We start from the raw sequence: 21710 nt of genomic DNA, 5'->3' as shown, positions 1-21710 counted from the left end.
AATTGCCATTAAATTTTAATATTAATTCTACTTTTAATATAAAAGACCTCAGTATTTATAAAATACAACCAATGCTTAATGCTTCTTTTGATACCTCTATCTCATTATCCATTTCTTTAGTACAAAAGGAACATATTAATGTTACTTTGAATACACAAGTTGTTTTTACCAGGGATGGTGAACTTTAACAAATCCTAGTATATGAGCTTGATGACCAGATTCAGACTATACTTGGATTATCAGAAAGACATCACAACAGCTTGATCTTTAACTTTGAGAGCATTATTGAAGTCGCTTTGACCTATACTTGACAAGGTCGAGTTCTTCCAACCCCGAGAGAATTGGTGGGGACACCAAACTCGAAATATTATTTATGCACGCATATAATCATAGACGATGGAGGATAGCCCAAACAATTAAGAGATTGAACTTTAACTTATGTTTTTGGGTTTAATTAATATGAATTTTTAGTTGAGGTTTATTAATTTAACTTTATTTGTTGGGTTTGATTTAATTATTGTTGGGTATTTTATTTAATGTGTCATAAGCCCAATCACTTGTTTTAGTTAGGGTTTTGAGTATTTATACCCCACTTTTCTAAATGTTAAGCAATTTTTGATGATTAATAAAATATTGCAGACTTTATATATCTCCAATCCCCTATCTTCTCTTTCTTTACTTTCTCTTCTTAGCTTCTTATTTAAAAGCTTCTTTCTTTTTCTACTTTAATTTTTATTATTTATTGTCCCACATCACTTATTAATAATTACATTAAAGAAGGTGGTAATTGGTAATTTCATATGTTTATCTACGAGTAATTACTAAATGACCCTTACAAAAAAAATTTCATAGTTTCAAGGGTTTTTTGGGTTTTTCATCTTCTTTTTTTTCTTTGTAAAACTTAATTACTTAAATGCCTCTAGAAATAATATTCCTTAACTATGGATATAAGGACACTTTATGTATTTTTCTATATTCTTTTGTTATTCTCATATGGATCTAGAGGCAATTTTATTTTTTTAATATATATAAATTATTATTTTAACTCAAAAGTGGTTGGTGTGTGCTTGACACATGTTAGTAAATAGACGCTGCTTGTGTTTTTTAGGTGGTGTATGTGATGTTTATTACGCCTAACTACCCTTAAAAAATAAATTTTTTTTAAACTTAGGAGCAATGGTACTTTTGTCTTTTTATTTAGGTTTTTTTTTCATGTAATTATCAAATTGATAGAAGGGTGGCTTTATAATCTTAAAAATATAAATATTATTTAAAAAAGAATATTAATACGAGTAATGCACGAGTTAATGTGTGGGCCGCCTTGTGCTTTTCATACAGCACATGTAAGGCCATATAATGACTAAACATTACCTTCTATGGAGTTGTTTGATTAGTTTTGACATACACTTTATAATGAGGCAATGTGCGTAGCCAATGGATAGTCAATTTATATATGCAACATTTTTTTTCCTTTTTAATTTCTATTTTTGCCTCTTGAAAATTAAAAAAAAAAACCTCTTCAATTTGTTATTTTTTAAATTTGGTCATTGTTTTTTAATTATTATTTATTTTATTTGGAATAATTTAAAATTTTAAAATTCATTTTCAATTTCATTTCTCTTTAATTTTATTTGTAAATTTATTTCTTATTCCTTTGATTGTTATTATTTTATTTGTAATAATTTAAATTGATTTGTTTTTACAACTTTATCCTTCTTAAATGAGTTTCATTCTTCTTTCCTAACGAGTGATTTGGCTTTCAAATTCATTAATTTGTGATCTCGTTTAAATACTTATCACTCCATCTAGACAAACATATTTTATCGCTGTCTTCAAAGTTCTATAGTTTCAAATTTGATATAATGAACATGAACTTGAGAGAAAGTTTAGTGCATAAGCTTTTCCGAAAAGTGAAACCGTGATGTTAGTTCTAACCTTCTGAAAGAAGGAATTGAAGCAAATTAAGAAATGAGATCGAAATAGCATAGAAATGGAATCCAAATTATTTGATATGAAGTTGAACATCTCCAGCATGAGTTGCACACTTCATTATTTGATATGAAGTTGAACATCTCCAGCATTCCAATCCAAGGGAATAGCGAGCACATAACTGTGGTCTCAATTAACGTTACGCCTGAGCAGGATGAAATGGTCGATGTGTTCATGGGCTGCGCCATCGAAGATAGAGAAATTGTCAGCAAGCTTCTTAGCAAAATGCTCAAATATTTTTTCTACAACTTCACTTCCAAAGTGTTCTTCCACAAGACCCTGAAAAACAGCTCTGCCCCCTGAAACAGAAACTTTGATATTGGATTTCTTTGACGTTTGCCAAATCTGATGACTCAAGGAGTCCATTATCTCAATACTGAAATTCCCGTTTACTTTTATGATTTCTTCAATCTCCGTAGAAGAAGAATAGTACAGAGGCAAGTTGAACGAGTCCACCTTTTCTTCACTAATCACTCCCTACAAAGAAGAACGATCAGCATATGTCAAAGAGTATAGTTACTAGGGTTCTGCTTCAAATCAGTTAGAGAGAGAATAATTCTACCAATTTAGCCATGTCGACGAGGCATGATCCGAGAAGATCATAGTACATTCCAACTCCTGCCTGAGACATAAAGATCCCTTCAGGAAGGCCGGCCATTATAATCACCATCAATCCTCCACCCACAATTTCTTGTGCTCTAGCATTCAAAAAGGTGTTCATGTCACTCTGGAACTGAGCTGAATATGCCTTGGTGACTTCTTTTTTGAGACCATCACATTGGATGCTGCCCTTGTTCCATGCAGGAGACTTGCTGTCTACAACTTCTTTTGGGACCTTGGAGAGCCACTGTAAGCAATATGAAGAGTACGCGAAATGCAGTGTGGACTTGGGGAGGAGGCGGCCGTAGAAAGTACCGGGCAGTCCAGCAGCAAAGTATTTTCTATTGGAATGGAGGGTTTTGAAGAGAGTGTTGAAATCATTGGTTGGAACATCGTTGAAGAAAACTTGGAATGCTAAGGGAGGAGAGTTATTGAACTGGGCATGGTGTTTATACTTCACAGCTTTTATGATGTTTTCCACAGCAAAAAATGTATTGGGTCCAACAGAACAACCAAAATCTGCTATTCGAAATGTGTCGTTCGATGAGTCAAAACCAAGGCTTTTAAAATCAAGCTTGTCTTTGATGCCTTCAGTCACCATTTCCTTCGAAGCATCCACCACTCCTTTCTGTTGCAATAAGCAGATGCATTATAGGCGTGTAAAGAATTAGTTTATTTAGACTAGATAGGATGTTTACGCTTCGCCGCGAGCTACGCCAAAAGAGAATTGAGCAGGAAAAAAAATTAAAGTTCCGAGGAACTTTTTGGAAGGAGCCGGTCAACCTTAAAATTCAAGGACTAAAATGCAAGAAAAATAAATTTTTGAATTGAACTCTTTATTCTCCAAACTCAAGGGACCAAAAATGATTTTTTCCAAAACCCAAAGAAGAAATTTGTGGAAATGGAACTGTCACGCATTTTTTTTAAAGCACCTCTAAATTTTTATGTCATATAATTTCAATCCCTATATTTTTAATTTTTTACAAATAATAAAATATATTATTCTTTATGAAATTGAGCGCCAAAACAATTACAAGTTTTTTTTATACCAAGATAACTATATAAAAATCAAACCAAAATAAATCATCAACCTTATCTTCCAATCAACCCAACCTTAAAGGATCTAATTAAAATAAAATAAAAAATTGATGATCAAAAACAAAAAAGAAAGATAAACTGATACTTGATATTGATTTTTTTAAATAAAAAAAAAGGCATTCAATTCTTTACGAACAATCAAATTATATCTTTTTTATGAAATAAAATAAAAATTGTAATGACCACATAAAAGATAAATAAAAACAAAGTGTTAACATGAAACTTCAATCACTCAGCATCAAATAATAAAACTGAAAAAAAAAATCTAAGTACAAAACAAAAAAAGAGAGGCTGTTTTGCCTCACAAGCCATAAGTGTTTTAGTATTGCTATTATCATTAGAAGGGGAAGAATATGCACCTGATAGGAGGAATTTTGAGTATAGCTTTGAGGTCCTTCTCCACCAACCATGGCCCATGATTTTGGCATTTCTTTGATCTCTTCAGTTGCCATCTCTTTCAATCTGATGCAGGCTTTGCTTCCACTGGCAGGTCTGCCTCTAATTCAACAGAACGGTAGACTTATAGCAATTTGTTTCCGATGCTATCTCCGGTTTTCCGAGAAGGGCGAGAGGATTGAAACAACAGAGAGCAAGATTCAGAGAAGGCTACAAAGAGGCAGCAAAAACGATGCCTAAAGACTTGCAAAGGCTCCGAATCATGCCTGCAGGATATATATGGAAAAGAAGACTTGAACCAAACAACACTGACTAACCCAAGCAAGCAAGCAAGCAGAGTAGGTGAGCTTTCAACGCCTTTAACAAAACTATGTATATATGTGTATAGTGGCTGTTTGTATTATATTTTATATTATAATAAATATTCCCTCATCTTCATATAAAATTGGAGATACTGGTCATCTTCATATAAATATTAGCTAGGACAAAAATTGCCTGGCTCAGTTGGTGCCATCCCTGGAAAACCTTTCTAATTCAAGCTGATGTAGATTCTATTTGTTTTTATATTTTAAAAATATTTTTAAAAAATTTTAATTTTTTTAATTATTTACTTTATTTTAAATTAATATTTTTTAAGTGTTTTTAAATCATTTTAAAATATTGATATCAAAAATAATTTTTAAAAAATAAAAAAATATTATTTTAATATATTTTTAAATAAAAATTAATCATAACTATATTTTCAAATACACTTGTAGTTGGAGCCAACAAAGAAGGTGATTCTTCCCTTTCAACTTCTAGGCTAGCAGGTATATTCTAGCTAATTTTCACGTAGTTTTTGTTTAAAAAATAAATCTCATAATTTCCTTAACAAGCATGTAAATGATTATGAAATCATTTTAAAAAATTTAATTTTAATAACCATAATAATCATCATCACTATAATCAAATATATACCCGCAGGTATGGTCAGATACTGTACTTCTCAAAGTAGACGGGCAGATTTACAATGGGAAGAAGACTACAAGCCACAATATTCACCCTTGACAGCCTTACTGCTCTGCCTACAAGCAGCCATAATCTAGCTAGTTAGTTTTCCGATGAGATATAAACACAGTGATTATTACCATTACAGAGAAGCCAAAGATCATCGACAATACATGTTTTATGAATTCAAACTCATCATCTCAACTCCATCAGAGTACATTCCATCAACTGCATTACTCTGATGAAACTCCTTTACTATACTGTTCTCGAGGAATCTTCAAGCTTCCTAGTCTACATTGGTTGGGACAGGAAGAGAAAATCTGCTCTCACAGAAATTCACAGTCGCTAGAATTCAATGAAGAAACACAATTAAATGAAATTATACATTAAGTTACCGAGAAAGTAAGCATAAATTACCATTATTTGGTCGAAATTAGTCCACTCTAGGTTACCATTATTTCCCAAATAACAAGTGAAACACATGAAATCTTTGAAGGACTAGACATATAAATCATTCTAGCACTTGCTTTTTACAATTGGCAATAAAATTCCAACTCTAAATAATACTCTTTTTTTTCTCGGTTTGTGAAATAGTGGGCTCAGAACACCAAATATCAGCTCTAGACCAAGATTATCTTTTTAAGCATCCCTTTTGTTCAATAATTATACTGTTGGGCTTGAGACCACTATAAAAAAAGGAAAAAGAAAAAAAAAAGAGCCTAATCAAACTCCAAGATGAACTTCATTGTGAAGTGTAAGCAACAAAAACTCACAGCAAGGATCATTCGCACCTATGTAAAACTGATTTCTTGTGGCAACATGCTACAACTTTCAAAACGTTCAAGATTCATATTCTGGATTGCAGATCCTAAATGCACATTGATGCATCATGTGCGAGTTTCCCCTGCGATGCAATGCTTCCATCAATGCAAACATATTTGTGTTTGTTAAAAATACATTTATCTTTTTTTTATTTATTTATAAAAAATAAAATAATATTTTTAACTTAATCTATATATAAATTATTTGTATTTAAGTTAAATTATGAATTTTTTACAAATCAACAAAGGAGAATTCTAACCTCCTTCTCTTTTATATTCGTATTTATTTTATGTTAATTGAATTATTTTAATATGATATCGGAGCTAATTTTATAGAACGAACCTTGATTTCAAACATAGTTTTTGAAGTAGCTTACATACCTAGAAATTACCTTTATTTTTAGTCAAAATATGTTGCAGATTTTCTTAAACGGGCTTGATTTACTAATAACAAGATTCCAAACACTCTCATTGAAGTTAATGCAAGATATTTTTTTTAATGATTTACCTTTGACATATCCTACTTTATATAGTTATATTATTGGAAGCTTGATGTACCTCACAATTACTTGTCTAAATATTACACATGTTATTCATATTATTAGTCAGTTTGTTGCTTCTCCTACTAGTGTTCATTAGGCAGCTGTTCTTTGTATTTTACGATATCTTTGTGGTATAGTTTTTCAGAATCTTTTACTTACATCCATCTTTTTTTAAAAGTTGTGTACCTATTCTAATGCCGATCATAACAATGATCTCACAGATCACAAATCAGCTACTAATTTCTACATCTTTTTAGGTGATTCTTTTATTTCTTGAAAGAGCAAGAAATAATCTATTGTTTCTCAATCCTCAACCAAAGCAAGATATCGTGTTATAGAATCTACTATTAAAGAGGTTATTTGGTTACATTGATTACTTGAGGATATGGAAGTTTCACTCTCTCATTTTAATCATATGTATTGTGATAACCAGAGTTATATTCAAATTGCTCACAACTCGATTTTTCATGAATGAACTAAACACATTGAAATTGATTGTCATATTACTCGTCATCATCTTGAGCAAAACATCATTACTTTACCTTTTGTTTTTTTTTTCCTTACAGATTATATATTTTTTTATCAAGTCACATTTCATTTCTCATTTTTATTTTCTAGTTGGCAAGCTTTTAATACTTGTAATTGTTGCATTATGAGTTTAAAGAAAGATATTAAATAATATATTTATTTTGTTTTATTTATTAAGAGTAAAATAGTATTTTCAGCTTAATATATATATATAAGCTTTTTGTATTCCGGTTAAATCATGTATTTTTTTTACAGATCAACAAAGCAGAATTCTAGCTTTTTTTCTGTTGATATTTATTTTATATTAATTGAATTATTTTAACAGTGTTATATGCAGCGAAGTTCATGCTCTCTGGATTTTGAAGATTGGACATTGTCGGCCTGCCCTGCTTACCCCATTACAAGCTCATCTTGTATATTTGTAAAATTATTCAAAAGGAAGAATCGACTAATGACTCGTAAGTTAATATAAAAATTATTAATTATTGTGGGGAGGGGAGTACTGTTATTAATGACGTTGCTAACCCAATTCCTCACCCAATCAAGTTTTTTTAAAAAATCAATTTAAAATGCATAATATATATTTGATCAATTCAATCAAATAAAAATCAAGTTTAAATGTGTTTTTTTTTTCAAATAGAATGGTATCATTTTAATTAACTTAAATTAACTAAATCAATCTAAATTAATTTATCAAATTTATAATTAGATTCATCTCAGTTAAACTACCCAACCGTAATTAGGTTATTTGTCGGGTATAATTACTTTGATTATGAGTGGAATTCATCTGTATGGAATAAATTTCAACGGATGATACAAGCAGATCTAGTGCTCCTGTGGTCGAAAAACATAAACATGGATTAATTGTAAAAAAAATAAAAAAAATAATGGACCTTTTACATCTTCATCAAAACTTTGTATGCCAGCAATTACATTTGCTCGAAACAGGCTCTAAATTGTACTGATAAAATCAATATTTATTTTAAAAAATAATGTTTATGATGGCCAACACATCATCCCCAGGCAAAGCATCTTGTAACATGGGATCTCCTGGCTCAAATCAAGTAAATGGTATCATATGATGGGGCTGCCGAAACGATATTATGTGAACGTAATATTAAGAAATTCATAAAACATTTATATTCTTCCTGGTGTTCATTAAGTGCCTCATTTTTGTATTTTAAAAAAATTAATTTTTTAAAATTATTTTGATATGTTGGTATTAAATTTAATTTTTAATAAAAAATAAAAAATAATTTTTAAAAAAACTTGTCTATTTACTTAGATGGCCAACCATGTTTCAAACTAGAGTTAGCCACAAAAAGCATAATTTTCTGGGGGGTTCTAGGAGGGGTACTAACTTTTTTCAAAATATTTTTTTAAAATATATTAAAATAATATTTTACATGAATTTCAGGCTCTCTTGATTTTGAAGATTCCTCAGTGGACATTGCATGCCTGCCCTGCTTACACCATTAGAAATTTAATTGAAAATCACAAAAGCCAGGAATTGATATAAAAGAGGTTTGTTTACATCATATATAGCAGTATATTTACTAAAACCAATCTTCAAATTATATTCATAATTTTATTCAGCAATAATAGATTGCAAGTAAGCACAAAACAACAAAGAAGAGAAATAGAATTCCTCATCTGCGGCTTATTCATCTAAAACTGGTTGCTATCCCTAAGATCTTATAACAATTTTACATTTTATTTGATCACCACAGCTATTAGTACTTGGTGAATAAATATTCCAGATTTTACATGAGGATATTAGACAAATGAAGTCCCAACACGTACTAAGCAATCATATTTTCTTCAGGTCTCCGGGGACTGTATTAGCTGGTCATTAATGATGATGGTAGGGATGTGAGCTATCTTAGGCCAGTCCTTTCCTTTTTCTCTCTTGCACCGTCTTTCCAAATTGGGACACTCTGCAATTGCCAACACTCTGAGCATTTCGAGATTCCTTATCCCTTCTGGCAAAGACATCAAATTAAAGCATCCTCTGATAATCAATCTTGAAAGGGATGTGAGATATTGGATACTCTCTGGCAAGGAATTTAACTTCACACATCCAGCAAGATACAAGTCCTTGAGTGCTGTCAGATGTTGCAGTCCCTCGGATATAGAGGTAAGTTCTAGACCACCTACAATGTGCAACCCAGCAAGAGACGAAGGTAAACCAGGCAGTGTAGTCATTTTTGGCATCATTCCACAAATACCTAACATCTCCAAGGAATTGAGGTTCTGAACACCTTCTGGCAAGCTTTCAAGTTTCTCACAGAACATAAAACTCAAAGTCTTAAGAGAAGATAGGTTATCTAGCTGATTTGACAGCGACCTAAGGCTTCCCATCCCCTCAAATAACAAGCATTGAAGACACGTATGGTTTTGCAACAGTCCATCAGGAAGAACTGCCAATTCATCGAAGCCCGCAATTAGAAGGGAGGTAATCGAAGTGAAATTCACAACTGACTTCAGCAAAGTTACAGCGCAGTCCTCAATCGTTAAATATTTCACCGACGGAATAATTGGTAACTCGACCAACTTGGGGCATTTTCTGATCTGTAATTCATCAAGGCAAGTGAAAATTTCCCTTCCACCCATGCTATTTGTTTCCCACTCCTCTAAGTTCATCATTTGACCCAAAGTCAGCCTCTTTAATGATGGAAATGGATTCTCTCCATCTCCATACATCTCACTGCCAATACACTTCACAGTGTCCATTCTCTTCAATTGAAGATGCTTAAGAAACCGCAGTTTCCCAAAAGGAGGAAGATGTTCACAATTCATGCACGATTCTAGTGAGATCTCCACTAGGTTTGGTAGACGCAACTCCATCATCCAATCTGGAAATTTGGATCCTCGATATCCGCTTATCTCTAACTTCTTCATATTAGAATGGGGTTCGAGAGCACAAAGAACATCTTCACTGTTTGACTCACTGATTTTGCTGCTATTGTCTTCTCGCCAAGACAAACTCAGTGATTGAAGATTTGTCTTCCTCATCAAGTAAGCATTTTGTGCATCTGTGACACCTTGGACGTTACCTAGATCCTTGATGCTCAATTCACCCCCAATGTAATTCAGTCTTTGCAGCTCCCCTATGTGATGACCAGCCTCTTTACCCACAATGAACATGCCAAGCTTTCGCAGACAAGTCAGTTGTCCCATCCCTGAAGGCATACATTGAAGCGCATCACAACGTGTGAGGTCAAGATACATGAGACTTTTCATGTCCTTCATCCTTTTTGGTAGCATACGAAGAAGAGAGCAGTAACTCAAATTTAGGGTCTGCAAGTTTTGAAGAGAACTGATTGATTCAGGTAGTTTTTGGATCGAAGAGTTGGAGACGTCTAGATACCTTAGATGTTGCAAATTACCAATCGGCTCTGGCAATTTTTCAAACTCGAAATTGCTTAAATCCAACGTCCGTAGTTTCTTTTGTGCAGACACCTTGAGTAAAGGAGCAACACCAGTGTGTTCCCTCGGGAAGTGATTTTCCTGAATGTTAATCAGCGACCGCAATGATTTCCCTTTGACAAGGGCCTTGTCATAATAATAACAAAGACTTCTATCAAGAAAAGTTATATGACGAACCGTCTGCGGAATTCTAGGTCTCCTATTCTTCTCGATCAAACAGCATTCTCCTGTCATAACTGATTTTGCGAGATCATGGATAAGATCATGCATTTTGCAAGTTATGTTTCCCAAGCCATCCTCCTTGACCTCCAGAAAAAATGATCTCCCAACCAAGTCATCAAAAGTCTCGTAACCCGTCTCATGCAAATCCATTTGCCCTTCAGGATCAATAAATCCGTTGGCCATCCAGAGCTTTACTAATTGGTCTTTCTCCATGACATGATCCTTCGGAAACATACAACAAAATCCAAAGCATTGCTTTAAATGGGGCGGCAAATTGTTATAACTCAACTTCAAGGCAGCTTTAATAGTGCCACCTTCGTCTGGTAGATTCCAAATCTCACTTTCTTTGACAGATAACCACTCTCGTTCATTTCTCTTGAAGCGCATGAAGCTCCCCACTGCCTTTAGAGCTAAAGGAACACCACTGCACTTATGGACTATCGCCTTACCAATACTTTCTAAGTGCACATACTCCTCCCTTCTTCTCATTCCAAATGCAAGTCGCTCAAACAGAAGCCAGGAATCATCTTCCGACAATCTTCCCATTAGGTGAACAGGAATAGTAGCCATTTTATCAGCAACCTGCTTTAGACGAGTTGTTATTATAACAGCACATCCTCTAGCCCCAACTCTCAATGCATCTTTCAATTCATTCCATTTTTCATGGTAATGATCCCAAACATCATCCAACACAAGCAAAAACCTCCTTCCAATCAACTTTTCTTGTAGGAGTCGTTGCAAAGTGTCCAGCTCTTGAATGGTACAAGGGTTGCCTTCAACGGACTCTATGATGCCTCTTGATAGTCTCCTTATGTCGAAATCAACAGATACGCAAACCCATATCCTCAAATCAAAATGCCCTTTTACACTTGCATCGTTGTAGACTAATTGAGCAAGTGTTGTCTTCCCCAGCCCCCCCATGCCACATATTGCACATACAGAGAGGTCATCTGAATTGGCGAGCAACAAACTGGTCAGCTCTTCTTTTTCCTTGTCTCTTCCAAATATTTCTGATTCGTTAACAAGCGAGCTAGTTATCCGCCAATCGAACCTATCAGCTTCGTTCTCTCCAACTCCCTCTGTTAGTATGAACTTATTTTTCTCATTGGCAATGTCATCAAGCTTTTCCGTTACATTCTTTACCTTATGAGCCATTTTCAATCGAAAAACAAGTGGATTCTGATGAAGAGAAAACAAAAACCTTACTCCGTTTTTAAGACCCCCTCGCTGTCTGCGCCTCTGAGCTTCAATAGCGAACTCATCCAGCACATCATCAGCATCATAGGCAGCATCTTTGAGGTGCTTCAGCCAAGTCCTGATGGCCTCATCTTTCCACTGCTTCTCCTCAGCATCCTTGAGGACAGCTTGAACCGTCATGAAGGTGCGCTTGAGTTTCTCAAACTCGGTCTGGACGCCAAAAACAAGTCCAAGCTCTTCAAGCACAAGCGTGTTCAAGTTCCCCAAGACGGTGCTAACAAGTGCAGAAGTAACGGCGTCAGCCATAGCTTTTTTCGTTTTCTATTTGCGGGAAATTTAAATTGTGGGTCTTAATTAGCAACAAGAAGCAAGTAGGAAATGGAAGTAAAGCAAGAAATGGTGGTGAAGAGAGTACAGGGGAGAGAGCTAAGCTGGGAGGGAGGGAGGGAGAGATCCTTGTTTGTGAGAAATCCGTAGGCAAATAGGCTATTGGGTGTGAATTATTGATGGCGGCTTCTTCTGCCAGCCATTTCACTGTCTTTTTGTGGACCTGAAGGAATTATTTATTCTTTGGTGGCTCTAATGAATCTGTCAACGGGTTTCAGTAGGCTTATTTGGTGAAATATCCAACCTCCTCTTAGAACAATGAGGCTTCTAAGGCCCATTTTTTCCTGTAGAAACATCTTGCTCCAAGAAAACATCATGGAAGGGCTGAATTTTTTTTAGATTAACGTGTGTGTCCGGGCTAGTTTGCGCGCATCATGATTAATCCCACGGGCCCTGAAGTTAACGACTATGTAAGCCTCCAGTGGCCATCATATGAGCAACTAAGAACTCGAACCTGAAACCACAGAGGGAGCAAACCCCTTGATCCCAAGTTCTTACCACTTGGCCACCACCTAGATGGTTGCTGAACTTTAATACAAAGGGAAATAGTTTTTATTTTATTTTTTTTTAGATCGAAGATAATTAAAATTTGGAAAAAATAGATACAAACTCCGTGGGCAATTATGTTTTGGTTTATATATCTAATTTAAGACAACTTGTTGTGTTCTTTTTTTTTTTCTTTTTTTTTTAGTAGTGGGAGTATAATTTATTGTTGATTTATAGATTACTCGACACACATAAATTCATGTATATTCCATAAATTTCAACCGATAATACAAGCACATCTAGTGCTCCTGCGGTCGAAACACACAAACATGGATTAATTGTAAAAATAATAATTGACCTTTTACATCTTCATCAAAACTTTGTATGCCAGCAATTGCATTTGCTCAAAACAGGCTATAAATTGTCCTGATTAAACCAATATTTTTTTTTTAAGATAAACGTATCCTTGAAAAGCATAGAAAACTATTTCACTCCTGTCTCCCGGTTTGCATAAAACGATGAGCTGCAACATTTTTTCGGTGGATTTGCTATAAAGGTGACCAACACCGACAAAGACTTGTACACTATCTCATTGTTGTGGACATATATATATATATATATATAATCATTATATATATATATATATATATATATATATATATATATCCACAATTAAAGCTGATTTATGATATAAAAAGGGGGATAAGGGTATCCCCACTTTGAGAAAATACATCGAAAACTCAGGGAAAGTGAGAGTATCACATGAAATCGGTGCTCATTTTAGTTTAATTTCATCTTCTTTTGGTAAATGCTAGTCTTGTCTTGAGTGTTAAAGCAACATTGTTCGACTTAAGCTGGTTACTTCGAAGAAATGTTCGGATGTAGAAAGTTTGGAACAATTGTTGAGATTTAGACACATTAAATATTTTTTATTCAAAAACAAAATGTGTTTTTTAACTATTTAATATATTGATCAAAACTAAATCTCCTACTAAAATGATTTTAAGAGCATCTCCTCTATCATGCATTCAGATGAATTTGATACAGTTTTATGGTGTGCTAGTTTAGGTTTAATTAGAATTTTTCTTGTTAAATATTACTTTTTAATACCAATAACATCAAGTTTTGTTCTAAAAAGTACATGTTTGTCAACTTTTTTCTCTATCGACTATAATTTGAAGTCTGATCTAAAACTTCAAAACTAAAATAAAAATAAATAAATTTTTGAATTGAACCCTTTATTCTCCTAACTCAAGGAACCAAAAAATAATTTTTGCCAAAACCTAAAGAAATTTGTGAAAATAGAACTGACAATTTTTTAAAAAAGTACCTCTTAATCTTTATGTGATATAATTTCAATCCTTTTATTTTTAATTTTTCACAAATTATTCTTTGTGAAATTGAGCTCCAAGACAATTACAATTGTAATGACTGCATAAACAACAAATCATTAAAATGAAACTCCAATCAACTCAACATCAAATAATAAAACCGAAAAAAAAAACCGAAGTAAAAAAAAGAGGCTGCTCTGCCTCCCAAGCCAAAGTGTTTCAGTATTGCTATTATTATTATAAGGGGAAGAACATTCACCTGATAGGAGGAATTTTGAGTATAGCTTTGAGGTCCTTCTCCACCAACCATGGCCCATGATTTTGGCATTTCTTTGATCTCTTCAGTTGCCATCTGTCTTTCAAACTGACGCGGGCTTTGCTTCCTCTGGTAGGTCTACCTCTAATTCAACAGAACGGTAGACATATAGCGATTTGTTTTCCAATGCTATCTCCGGTTTTCCGAGAAGGGCGAGAGGATTGAAACAACAGAGAGCAAGATTCAGAGAAGGCTACAAAGAGGCAGCAAAAACGATGCCTAAAGACTTGCAAAGGCTCCGAATCATGCCTGCAGGATATATATGGAAAAGAAGACTAGAACCAAACAATACTGATTAAACCCAAGCAAGTAAGCAGAGTTGGTGAACTTTCAACGCCTTTAAGAAAAAAAAACATATATATATATATTTGTAGGCTGTTTGTATCATACTTCATATTATAATAAATATTTCCTTATCTTCATATAAAATTGATCTCATCGTACTAGTGGTAAATTGTAAAGACATTAAAATTATAACATAGTATAGAGATACTGTCATCTTCATATAACTATTGGTTAGGACAAAAATTGCCCGGCTCAGTTCGTGCCAACCCCAGAATACCATTTCTAGTTCAAGCTGACGTGGTGCGAGCCAACAAGGAAGGTGATTCCCCTCTTTCAGCTTCTTCAGCAGGCATATTCTAGCTAAATTTCCTATGAGATTTTTTTTTAAAAAAAAAATCTCATAATTTCTTTAACAAGCATGTAAATGATTATGAAATCATGAAAAAATTTCAATTTTAATAACCATATTAATCATCATCTCCATAATCAAATATATACCAGCAGTTATGGTCAGATACTATACTTCCCAAAGTAGATAGGCAGATTTACAATGGGATGGAGACTACAAGCCACAATATTCACCCATGATAGCCTTACTGCTCTGCCTACAAGCAGCCATAATCTAGCTAGCTAGTTTTCCAATGAGATATAAACACAGTAGTTATTACCATTACAGAGAAGCCAGAGATCATCGACAATACATGTTTTATGAATTCAAACTCATCATCTCAGCTCCATCAAAGTACATTCCATCAACTGCATTCCTCTGATGGAACTCCTTTACGATACTGTTCTCTAGGAATCTTCAAGCTTCCTAGTCTGCATGGGTTGGAACAGTAAGAGAAATTCTGCTCTAAAAGAAATTCACAATTGGTAAAATTAAATGAAGAAACACAATTATATGAAATTATACATTAAGTTACCGAGAAAATAAATATAAATTACCATTATTTGGTCGAAATTAGTTCACTCTAAGTGACCATTATTTCCCAATTAACAAGGGGAACACATGAAATCTTTGAAGGACAAAACATATGAATCATTCTAGCAGATGGCAAAAAGGAACCTGGCAAAGTACTTGCTGGCAATAAAATCTCAGCTCAAAATAATACTTGGTTTGTGAAATAGTGGCTCAGAATACCAAATATCAGCTCTAGACCAAGATTATCTTTTTAAGCATCCCTTTTGTTCAATAATAATACTGTTGGGCTTGAGACCACTATAAAAAGAAAAAAGAAAAAGAAAGAGTCTAATCAAACTCCAAGATGAACTTCATTGTGAAGTTTAAGCAACAAAAATTCACAGCATATTCTGCATTGCAGATCCTAAATATACATTTGGATACATAATCTGCGAGTTTCCCCTGCGATGCAATGCTTCTTCAATCAATTCAAACATATTTGTATTATATGCAGCAAAGTTCAGGCTCTCTTGATTTTGAAGATTCCTCAGTGGGCATTGCCTGCCTGCCTGCTTACACCATTAGAAGCTCAAGTGAAAATCACAAAAGCCATGGATTGATACAAAAGAAGTTTATTTATATTATAGCAGTATATCTACTAAATCAATTTTCAAATCAGATTCATAATTTTATTGAGCAATAATAGGCTGTAAATAAGCACAAAACAACACTGAAGAAAAATAGAATTCCTCAGACACCGCTTATTCATCTAAAACTGGTTACCATCCCTAAAATCTTATGACAATTTTACATTTTATTTGATCACCACAACCATTATGACTTGGTGAAAAAAGACTATACACAATAACATTAGCCCAATGAAGTCCCAACAAGCACCGAGAAATCATATATTCTTTAGGTCTCCGAGGATTGTACTAGTTGGTTATTAATGATGATAGTAAATGTCACGGGGTTAAATTTTTCGCAATAAAATTCAACCCAATGCGGCAGTCTAGTCCCAACTAAACTCAGCCTTGCCTCCCTTTTTCGCTCGTGTTTCCTACGACTATGTGTTTCGCTCACCCAACAAAGTTTCCACAATTGTCAAGTCGTATAAAAGGAACAAACACAAGCAAGCACACAAGTTTACAAGAATAACTCTCAACCTTTATTTATCTCATCAACAAAGGATTACACAATACAAGTGTGTGTGTTATGCACAAAATCGCATCCTACACAGCAGAGGCTTGACAGCCTATTTATAAACAAGTGTGAGTTGCTAGGCTCACCCATAATCCCTATTTTCAGGTCATAATAGGGCACTTACTCCCCATGATCCCTCATTTTCGGGGCATAGTGGGGCACTTACTCTCCCATTAACTTAGTGGCTTACATAGTGGAGCACTTCCTTCCCCACTCAGCTGCCACTTCCCCACATTTTGCCCCCATGATACAGCCATATTCTGTCTATCCGCATGGCAGTCTCAACTGCCTATTCTGCTGCGTCAGCTGCTGACTTAGAAGGTCCATCACCTAAGCCCCCAAGTTCATACCAAGTCGCAAGCTCAACGACTCGCATAGACCATTGCACGCTGCCTGCCGAATTTGTTTCTGTCTATGCAAGGCTGCCGCTGTCCATCGCTGCCGAATTCTAGGCAATGTGCTTTTATTGGCGCATCCTCGCGCCTAGAGCCTTAAGAGTAGGGATGTGAGCTATCTTAGGCCAGTCCTTTCCTTTTTCTTTCTTGCACCGTCTCTCCAAGTTTGGACAATCATTAATTACCAACTCTCTGAGCATTTCGAGATTCCTTATCCCTTCTGGCAAAGACATCAAATTAGAGCATCCACGGATGCGCAATCTTGAAAGAGATGTGAGATGCCGTATCTGATCTGGAAGACAAGATACTTCCGTACAACAAGAGATTGTTAGAGATTGTAGAGAAGTGAGATGTCGTATAGTCTCTGGCAAGGAATTTAACTTTACACAGCTATAAAGTTCTAAATCCTTGAGTGCTGTCAGATATTGCAGTCCCTCGGATAGAGAGGTTCTTCACAATTTAGAATCCACAAGGAAGCAAGAGATGAAGGTAAAACAGACAGTGAAGTGATTTTTGGCATTCCATATATACTTAAGATCTCCAAAGAAGTGAGGTTCTGGACACCTTCTGGCAAGCTTTCAAGTTTATGACAATAAAAAATACCCAAATGCTTAAGAGAAGATAGGTTATTTAGCTGATTTGACAGCGACCTTAGGCTTCTCATCTTCGTAATTGACAGCTTTTGAAGGCATGTATGGTTTTGCAACAGTCCATCAGGAAGAACAGCTAATTCATCGAAGCCCTCAATTCGAAGGTAGGTAATAGAAGTGATATTCACAACAGACCTCAGCAAAGTTACAGTGCAGTCCTTAATAGTTAAATATTTCACCGACGGAATAATTGGTAGCTCGACCAACTTGGGGCATTTTTTTATCTGTAATTCATCAAGGCAAGTGAAAATTTCCCTTCCACCCATGCTATTTGTTTCCCACTCCTCTAAGTTCATCATTGGACCCAAAGTCAGCCTCTCTAATGATGGAAATGGATTCTCTCCATCTCCATACATCTCACTGCCAATACACTTCACAGTGTCCATTCTCTTCAATTGAAGATGCTTAAGAAACCGCAGTTTCCCAAAAGGAGGAAGATGTTCACAATTCATGCACGATTCTAGTGAGATCTCCACTAGGTTTGGTAGACGCAACTCCATCATCCAATCTGGAAATTTGGATCCTCGATATCCGCTTATCTCTAACTTCTTCATATTAGAATGGGGTTCAAGAGCACAAAGAACATCTTCACTGTTTGACTCACTGATTTTGCTGCTATTGTCTTCTCGCCAAGACAAACTCAGTGATTGAAGATTTGTCTTCCTCATCAAGTAAGCATTTTGTGCATCTGTGACACCTTGGACGTTACCTAGATCCTTGATGCTCAATTCACCCCCAATGTAATTCAGTCTTTGCAGCTCCCCTATGTGATGACCAGCCTCTTTACCCACAATGAACATGCCAAGCTTTCGCAGACAAGTCAGTTGTCCCATCCGGGAAGGCATACATTGAAGCGCATCACAACGTGTGAGGTCAAGATACATGAGACTTTTCATGTCCTTCATCCTTTTTGGTAACATATAAAGCCGAGAGCAGTAACTCAAATTTAGGGTCTGCAAGTTTTGAAGAGAGCTGATTGATTCAGGTAGTTTTTGGATCAAAGAAAAAGAGACGTCTAGATACCTTAGATGTTGCAAATTACCAATCGGCTCTGGCAATTTTCTAAACCCGAAATTGCTTAAATTCAACGTCCGTAGTTTCTTTTGTGCAGACATGTTTAAAAAAAGAGCACCAATCGAGTCACTCGGGTAGTAATCGTCCTGAAAGGAAATCAGCGACCGCAATGATTTCCCTTTCACAGGGTCCTTGTCATAATAACAAAGACTTCTATCTAGAAAAGTTATGTGACGAACTGTCTTAGGAATTCTAGGTCTCCTATTCTTCTCGATCAAACAGCATTCTCCTGTCATAACTAATTTTGCGAGATCATGGACAAGATCATGCATTTTGCAAGTTATGTTTCTGAAGCCATCCTCCTTGACCTCCTGAAAAAATGATCTCCCAACTAAGTCATCAAAAATCTCGTAGCCCGTCTCATGCAAATCCATTTACCCTTCAGGATCAATAAATCCGTTGGCCATCCATAGCTTTACTAACTGGTCTTTCTTCATGACATAATCCTTCGGAAATATACAGCAAAATCCAAAGCATTGTTTCAAATGTGGTGGCAAGTTGTTATAACTTAACTTCAAGGCAGGTAAAATTGTGCCACCTTCGTCTGGTAGATTCCAAATCTCACTTTCTTTGATAGATGACCACTGTTGTTCATGTCTCTTCAAGCGCATCAAGCTCCCCAGTGACTTTAGAGCTAAAGGAACGCCACTGCATTTATCGACTATCGCCTTTCCAGTACTTTCTAAGTGCACATACTCCTCGCTTCTTCTCATTCCAAATGCAAGACGCTCAAACAGAAGCCAAGAATCATCTTCCGACAATCTTCCCATTAGGTGAACAGGAATAGTAGCCATTTTATCAGCAACCTGCTTTAGACGAGTTGTTATTATAACAGCACATCCTCTAGCCCCAACTCTCAATGCATCTTTCAATTCATTCCATTTTTCATGGTAATGATCCCAAACATCATCCAACACAAGCAAAAACCTCCTTCCAATCAACTTTTCTTGTAGGAGTCGTTGCAAAGTGTCCAGCTCTTGAATGGTACAAGGGTTGCCTTCAACGGACTCTATGATGCCTCTTGATAGTCTCCTTATGTCGAAATCAACAGATACGCAAACCCATATCCTCAAATCAAAATGCCCTTTTACACTTGCATCGTTGTAGACTAATTGAGCAAGTGTTGTCTTCCCCAGTCCCCCCATGCCACATGGTACACAGACACAGAGGTCATCTGAATTGGCGAGCAACAAACTGGTCAGCTCTTCTTTTTCCTTGTCTCTTCCAAATATTTCTGATTCGTTAACAAGCGAGCTAGTTATCCGCCAATCGAACCTATCAGCTTCGTTCTCTCCAACTCCCTCTGTTAGTATGAACTTATTTTTCTCATTGGCAATGTCATCAAGCTTTTCCGTTACATTCTTTACCTTATGAGCCATTTTCAATCGAAAAACAAGTGGATTCTGATGAAGAGAAAACAAAAACCTTACTCCGTTTTTAAGAAAGAGGGGGGGGGGGGGGGGGGGAGATCGTTGTTTGTGAAAAATCCCTAGGTAAGTCGACTACGGATTTGAATTATTTTATTGATGGCGGCTGCTTCTGCCAGCCATTTCCCTGTCTTTTTGTTGACCTTGAGGAGTTATTTATTCTTCGGTGGCTCTAATGAATCTGTTAAAGGGTTTTAGTGGGCTTATTTGATCAAGTATCCAACCTCTTAGAACAATGAGGCTTCTGAGGCGCATGTTTCTCCTTAGAAACATATTGCTCCACAAAAGACATCATGGGCTTCAAGGGCTAAACCTTTATCCAAAGTGTAATGATTTTTTTATTTTTAGATTGAAGATAATTAAAATTTGGAAAACATAGATACAAACTCCGTGGGCAATTTCGTTTTGGTTTATATATCTAATTTAAGACAATTAGTTGTGTTTTTCCTTTTCTTTTTTTCTTTTTTCAGTAGTGGTACTATAATTTATTGTTGATGTGTAGATTACTCGGCAATAAAAATCTTTTTTATCCTTAATCATAGAGAGGACAAACCAGATGTTTTTGGCCTAGTGAATGTTTGTTTTAGTGGTAGAAATAGTGCTTTTAAAAAATTTTAAATGTTTTCTGGTTTAAAATTAATATTTTATATTTTTAAATTATTTTAATATGTTAATATTAAAAATCAATTTTTAAAAATAAAAAAGTATATATTATTTTAATATATTTTAAAATAAAATAATATCAAATTAGTTAATTCATTCAACTAGTAACGGCACGGGTTTAATTACTTTGATTATGAGTATAATTCATGTGTATACAGTAATTTTTGATGGTCGAGGAATGTGAACACGGATTAGTTATAAAAAAAAATAATGGGTTTGCGGTGGAAAGGGCTTGTCTACTTTCACTGCACCTAGGTTCAAGCCCTAGCGTGCACGCCTGTCATCCCCGCGATGCCTTACATGTCTACTAGGTTTGCAGGATATTCAGTGAGCCGTGGGAATTAGTCATGGTGTACGTAAACTGACTCGAACACCCCGTATAAATAAAAAATAATAATAATAATGGACCTTTTACATCTTCATCAAAACTTTGGATGTCAGCAATTATATTTGCTCGAAACAGGCTCTAAATTGTACTGAGAAAATCAATATTTATTTTTAAAAATAATCTTTATGATGGCCAACACATCATCCCCAGGTAAAGCATCTTGCAACGTGGGATCTGCTAGCTCAAATCAAGTAAATGGTACTATATGATGGGGCTGCCGAAATGATTTTATGTGAACCTGATAGAAAGTCATAAAATAATTTTTTTATGTTCACAAACTATTATATTTTAGTTTAAAAGGTATTTAATTTTTTTTTATGTTCTGGTATCATTTAAAAAAAATATTATTTTAATATATTTAAAAAATACACTTTAAAATGCTATACAGCTAGAGC

General features: G+C 35.0%; 4 protein-coding genes across 6 annotated transcripts; all 4 read right to left on the bottom strand.

Annotated features, from left to right (window-relative positions):
• Nucleotides 1–1951: 1951 nt before the first annotated feature.
• Nucleotides 1952–14633, bottom strand: LOC105123435 (probable S-adenosylmethionine-dependent methyltransferase At5g37990). Its single transcript, XM_011023024.1, has 4 exons — nt 14366–14633; nt 4047–4141; nt 2552–3217; nt 1952–2466 (listed from the first exon to the last, which is right to left on the bottom strand). Exons 2-4 carry the CDS (start codon nt 4137–4139, stop codon nt 2119–2121), a joined length of 1107 nt encoding a protein of 368 aa, XP_011021326.1. The 5' UTR covers nt 4140–4141; nt 14366–14633; the 3' UTR covers nt 1952–2118.
• LOC105123434 (putative disease resistance protein RGA3) lies at nt 4145–12361 on the bottom strand. Of its 3 annotated transcripts, none has more exons than XM_011023022.1 (2): nt 8765–12361; nt 4145–4349 (listed from the first exon to the last, which is right to left on the bottom strand). In XM_011023022.1, the coding sequence occupies exon 1, from the start codon at nt 12113–12115 to the stop codon at nt 8783–8785; it is 3333 nt and encodes a 1110-aa protein (XP_011021324.1). In that variant the 5' UTR covers nt 12116–12361; the 3' UTR covers nt 4145–4349; nt 8765–8782. The 3 variants fall into 3 exon arrangements, 2 of the variants coding, with proteins under 2 accessions (XP_011021324.1, XP_011021325.1); XM_011023023.1 differs by having other exon boundaries at nt 4145–4293; XR_841850.1 differs by lacking the exon at nt 4145–4349 and adding an exon at nt 8533–8629 and having other exon boundaries at nt 8664–12360.
• LOC105123437 (putative disease resistance protein RGA1) lies at nt 8788–19233 on the bottom strand. The gene is made up of 2 exons (XM_011023025.1): nt 17224–19233; nt 8788–8833 (listed from the first exon to the last, which is right to left on the bottom strand). Exon 1 carries the CDS (start codon nt 19209–19211, stop codon nt 17532–17534), a length of 1680 nt encoding a protein of 559 aa, XP_011021327.1. The 5' UTR covers nt 19212–19233; the 3' UTR covers nt 8788–8833; nt 17224–17531.
• On the bottom strand, nt 19197–20274 carry LOC105123438 (putative disease resistance protein RGA3). Its single transcript, XM_011023026.1, has one exon. The coding sequence runs from the start codon at nt 20214–20216 to the stop codon at nt 19212–19214; it is 1005 nt and encodes a 334-aa protein (XP_011021328.1). The 5' UTR covers nt 20217–20274; the 3' UTR covers nt 19197–19211.
• Between the last annotated feature and the right edge of the window lie 1436 nt (nt 20275–21710).

The sequence above is a fragment of the Populus euphratica genome, unplaced genomic scaffold (assembly GCF_000495115.2).
Source record: "Populus euphratica unplaced genomic scaffold, PopEup_1.0 scaffold10.1, whole genome shotgun sequence".
NCBI classification, from domain to species: domain Eukaryota; kingdom Viridiplantae; phylum Streptophyta; class Magnoliopsida; order Malpighiales; family Salicaceae; genus Populus; species Populus euphratica.
This window is presented reverse-complemented; position numbering and strand designations above follow the sequence as displayed.

Coding starts and splice junctions, on each gene's coding strand:
- LOC105123435 (XM_011023024.1), bottom strand. CDS start 4,139: ATGGCAACTGAAGAGATCAAAGAAATGCCAAAATCATGGGCCATGGTT. Junction 3,218..4,046: donor CTCAAAATTCCTCCTATCAG/GTGCATATTCTT, acceptor TTATTGCAACAG/AAAGGAGTGGTGGATGCTTC. Junction 2,467..2,551: donor TCGTCGACATGGCTAAATTG/GTAGAATTATTC, acceptor TCTTCTTTGTAG/GGAGTGATTAGTGAAGAAAA.
- LOC105123434 (XM_011023022.1), bottom strand. CDS start 12,115: ATGGCTGACGCCGTTACTTCTGCACTTGTTAGCACCGTCTTGGGGAAC.
- LOC105123437 (XM_011023025.1), bottom strand. CDS start 19,211: ATGGATTTGCATGAGACGGGCTACGAGATTTTTGATGACTTAGTTGGG.
- LOC105123438 (XM_011023026.1), bottom strand. CDS start 20,216: ATGGCTCATAAGGTAAAGAATGTAACGGAAAAGCTTGATGACATTGCC.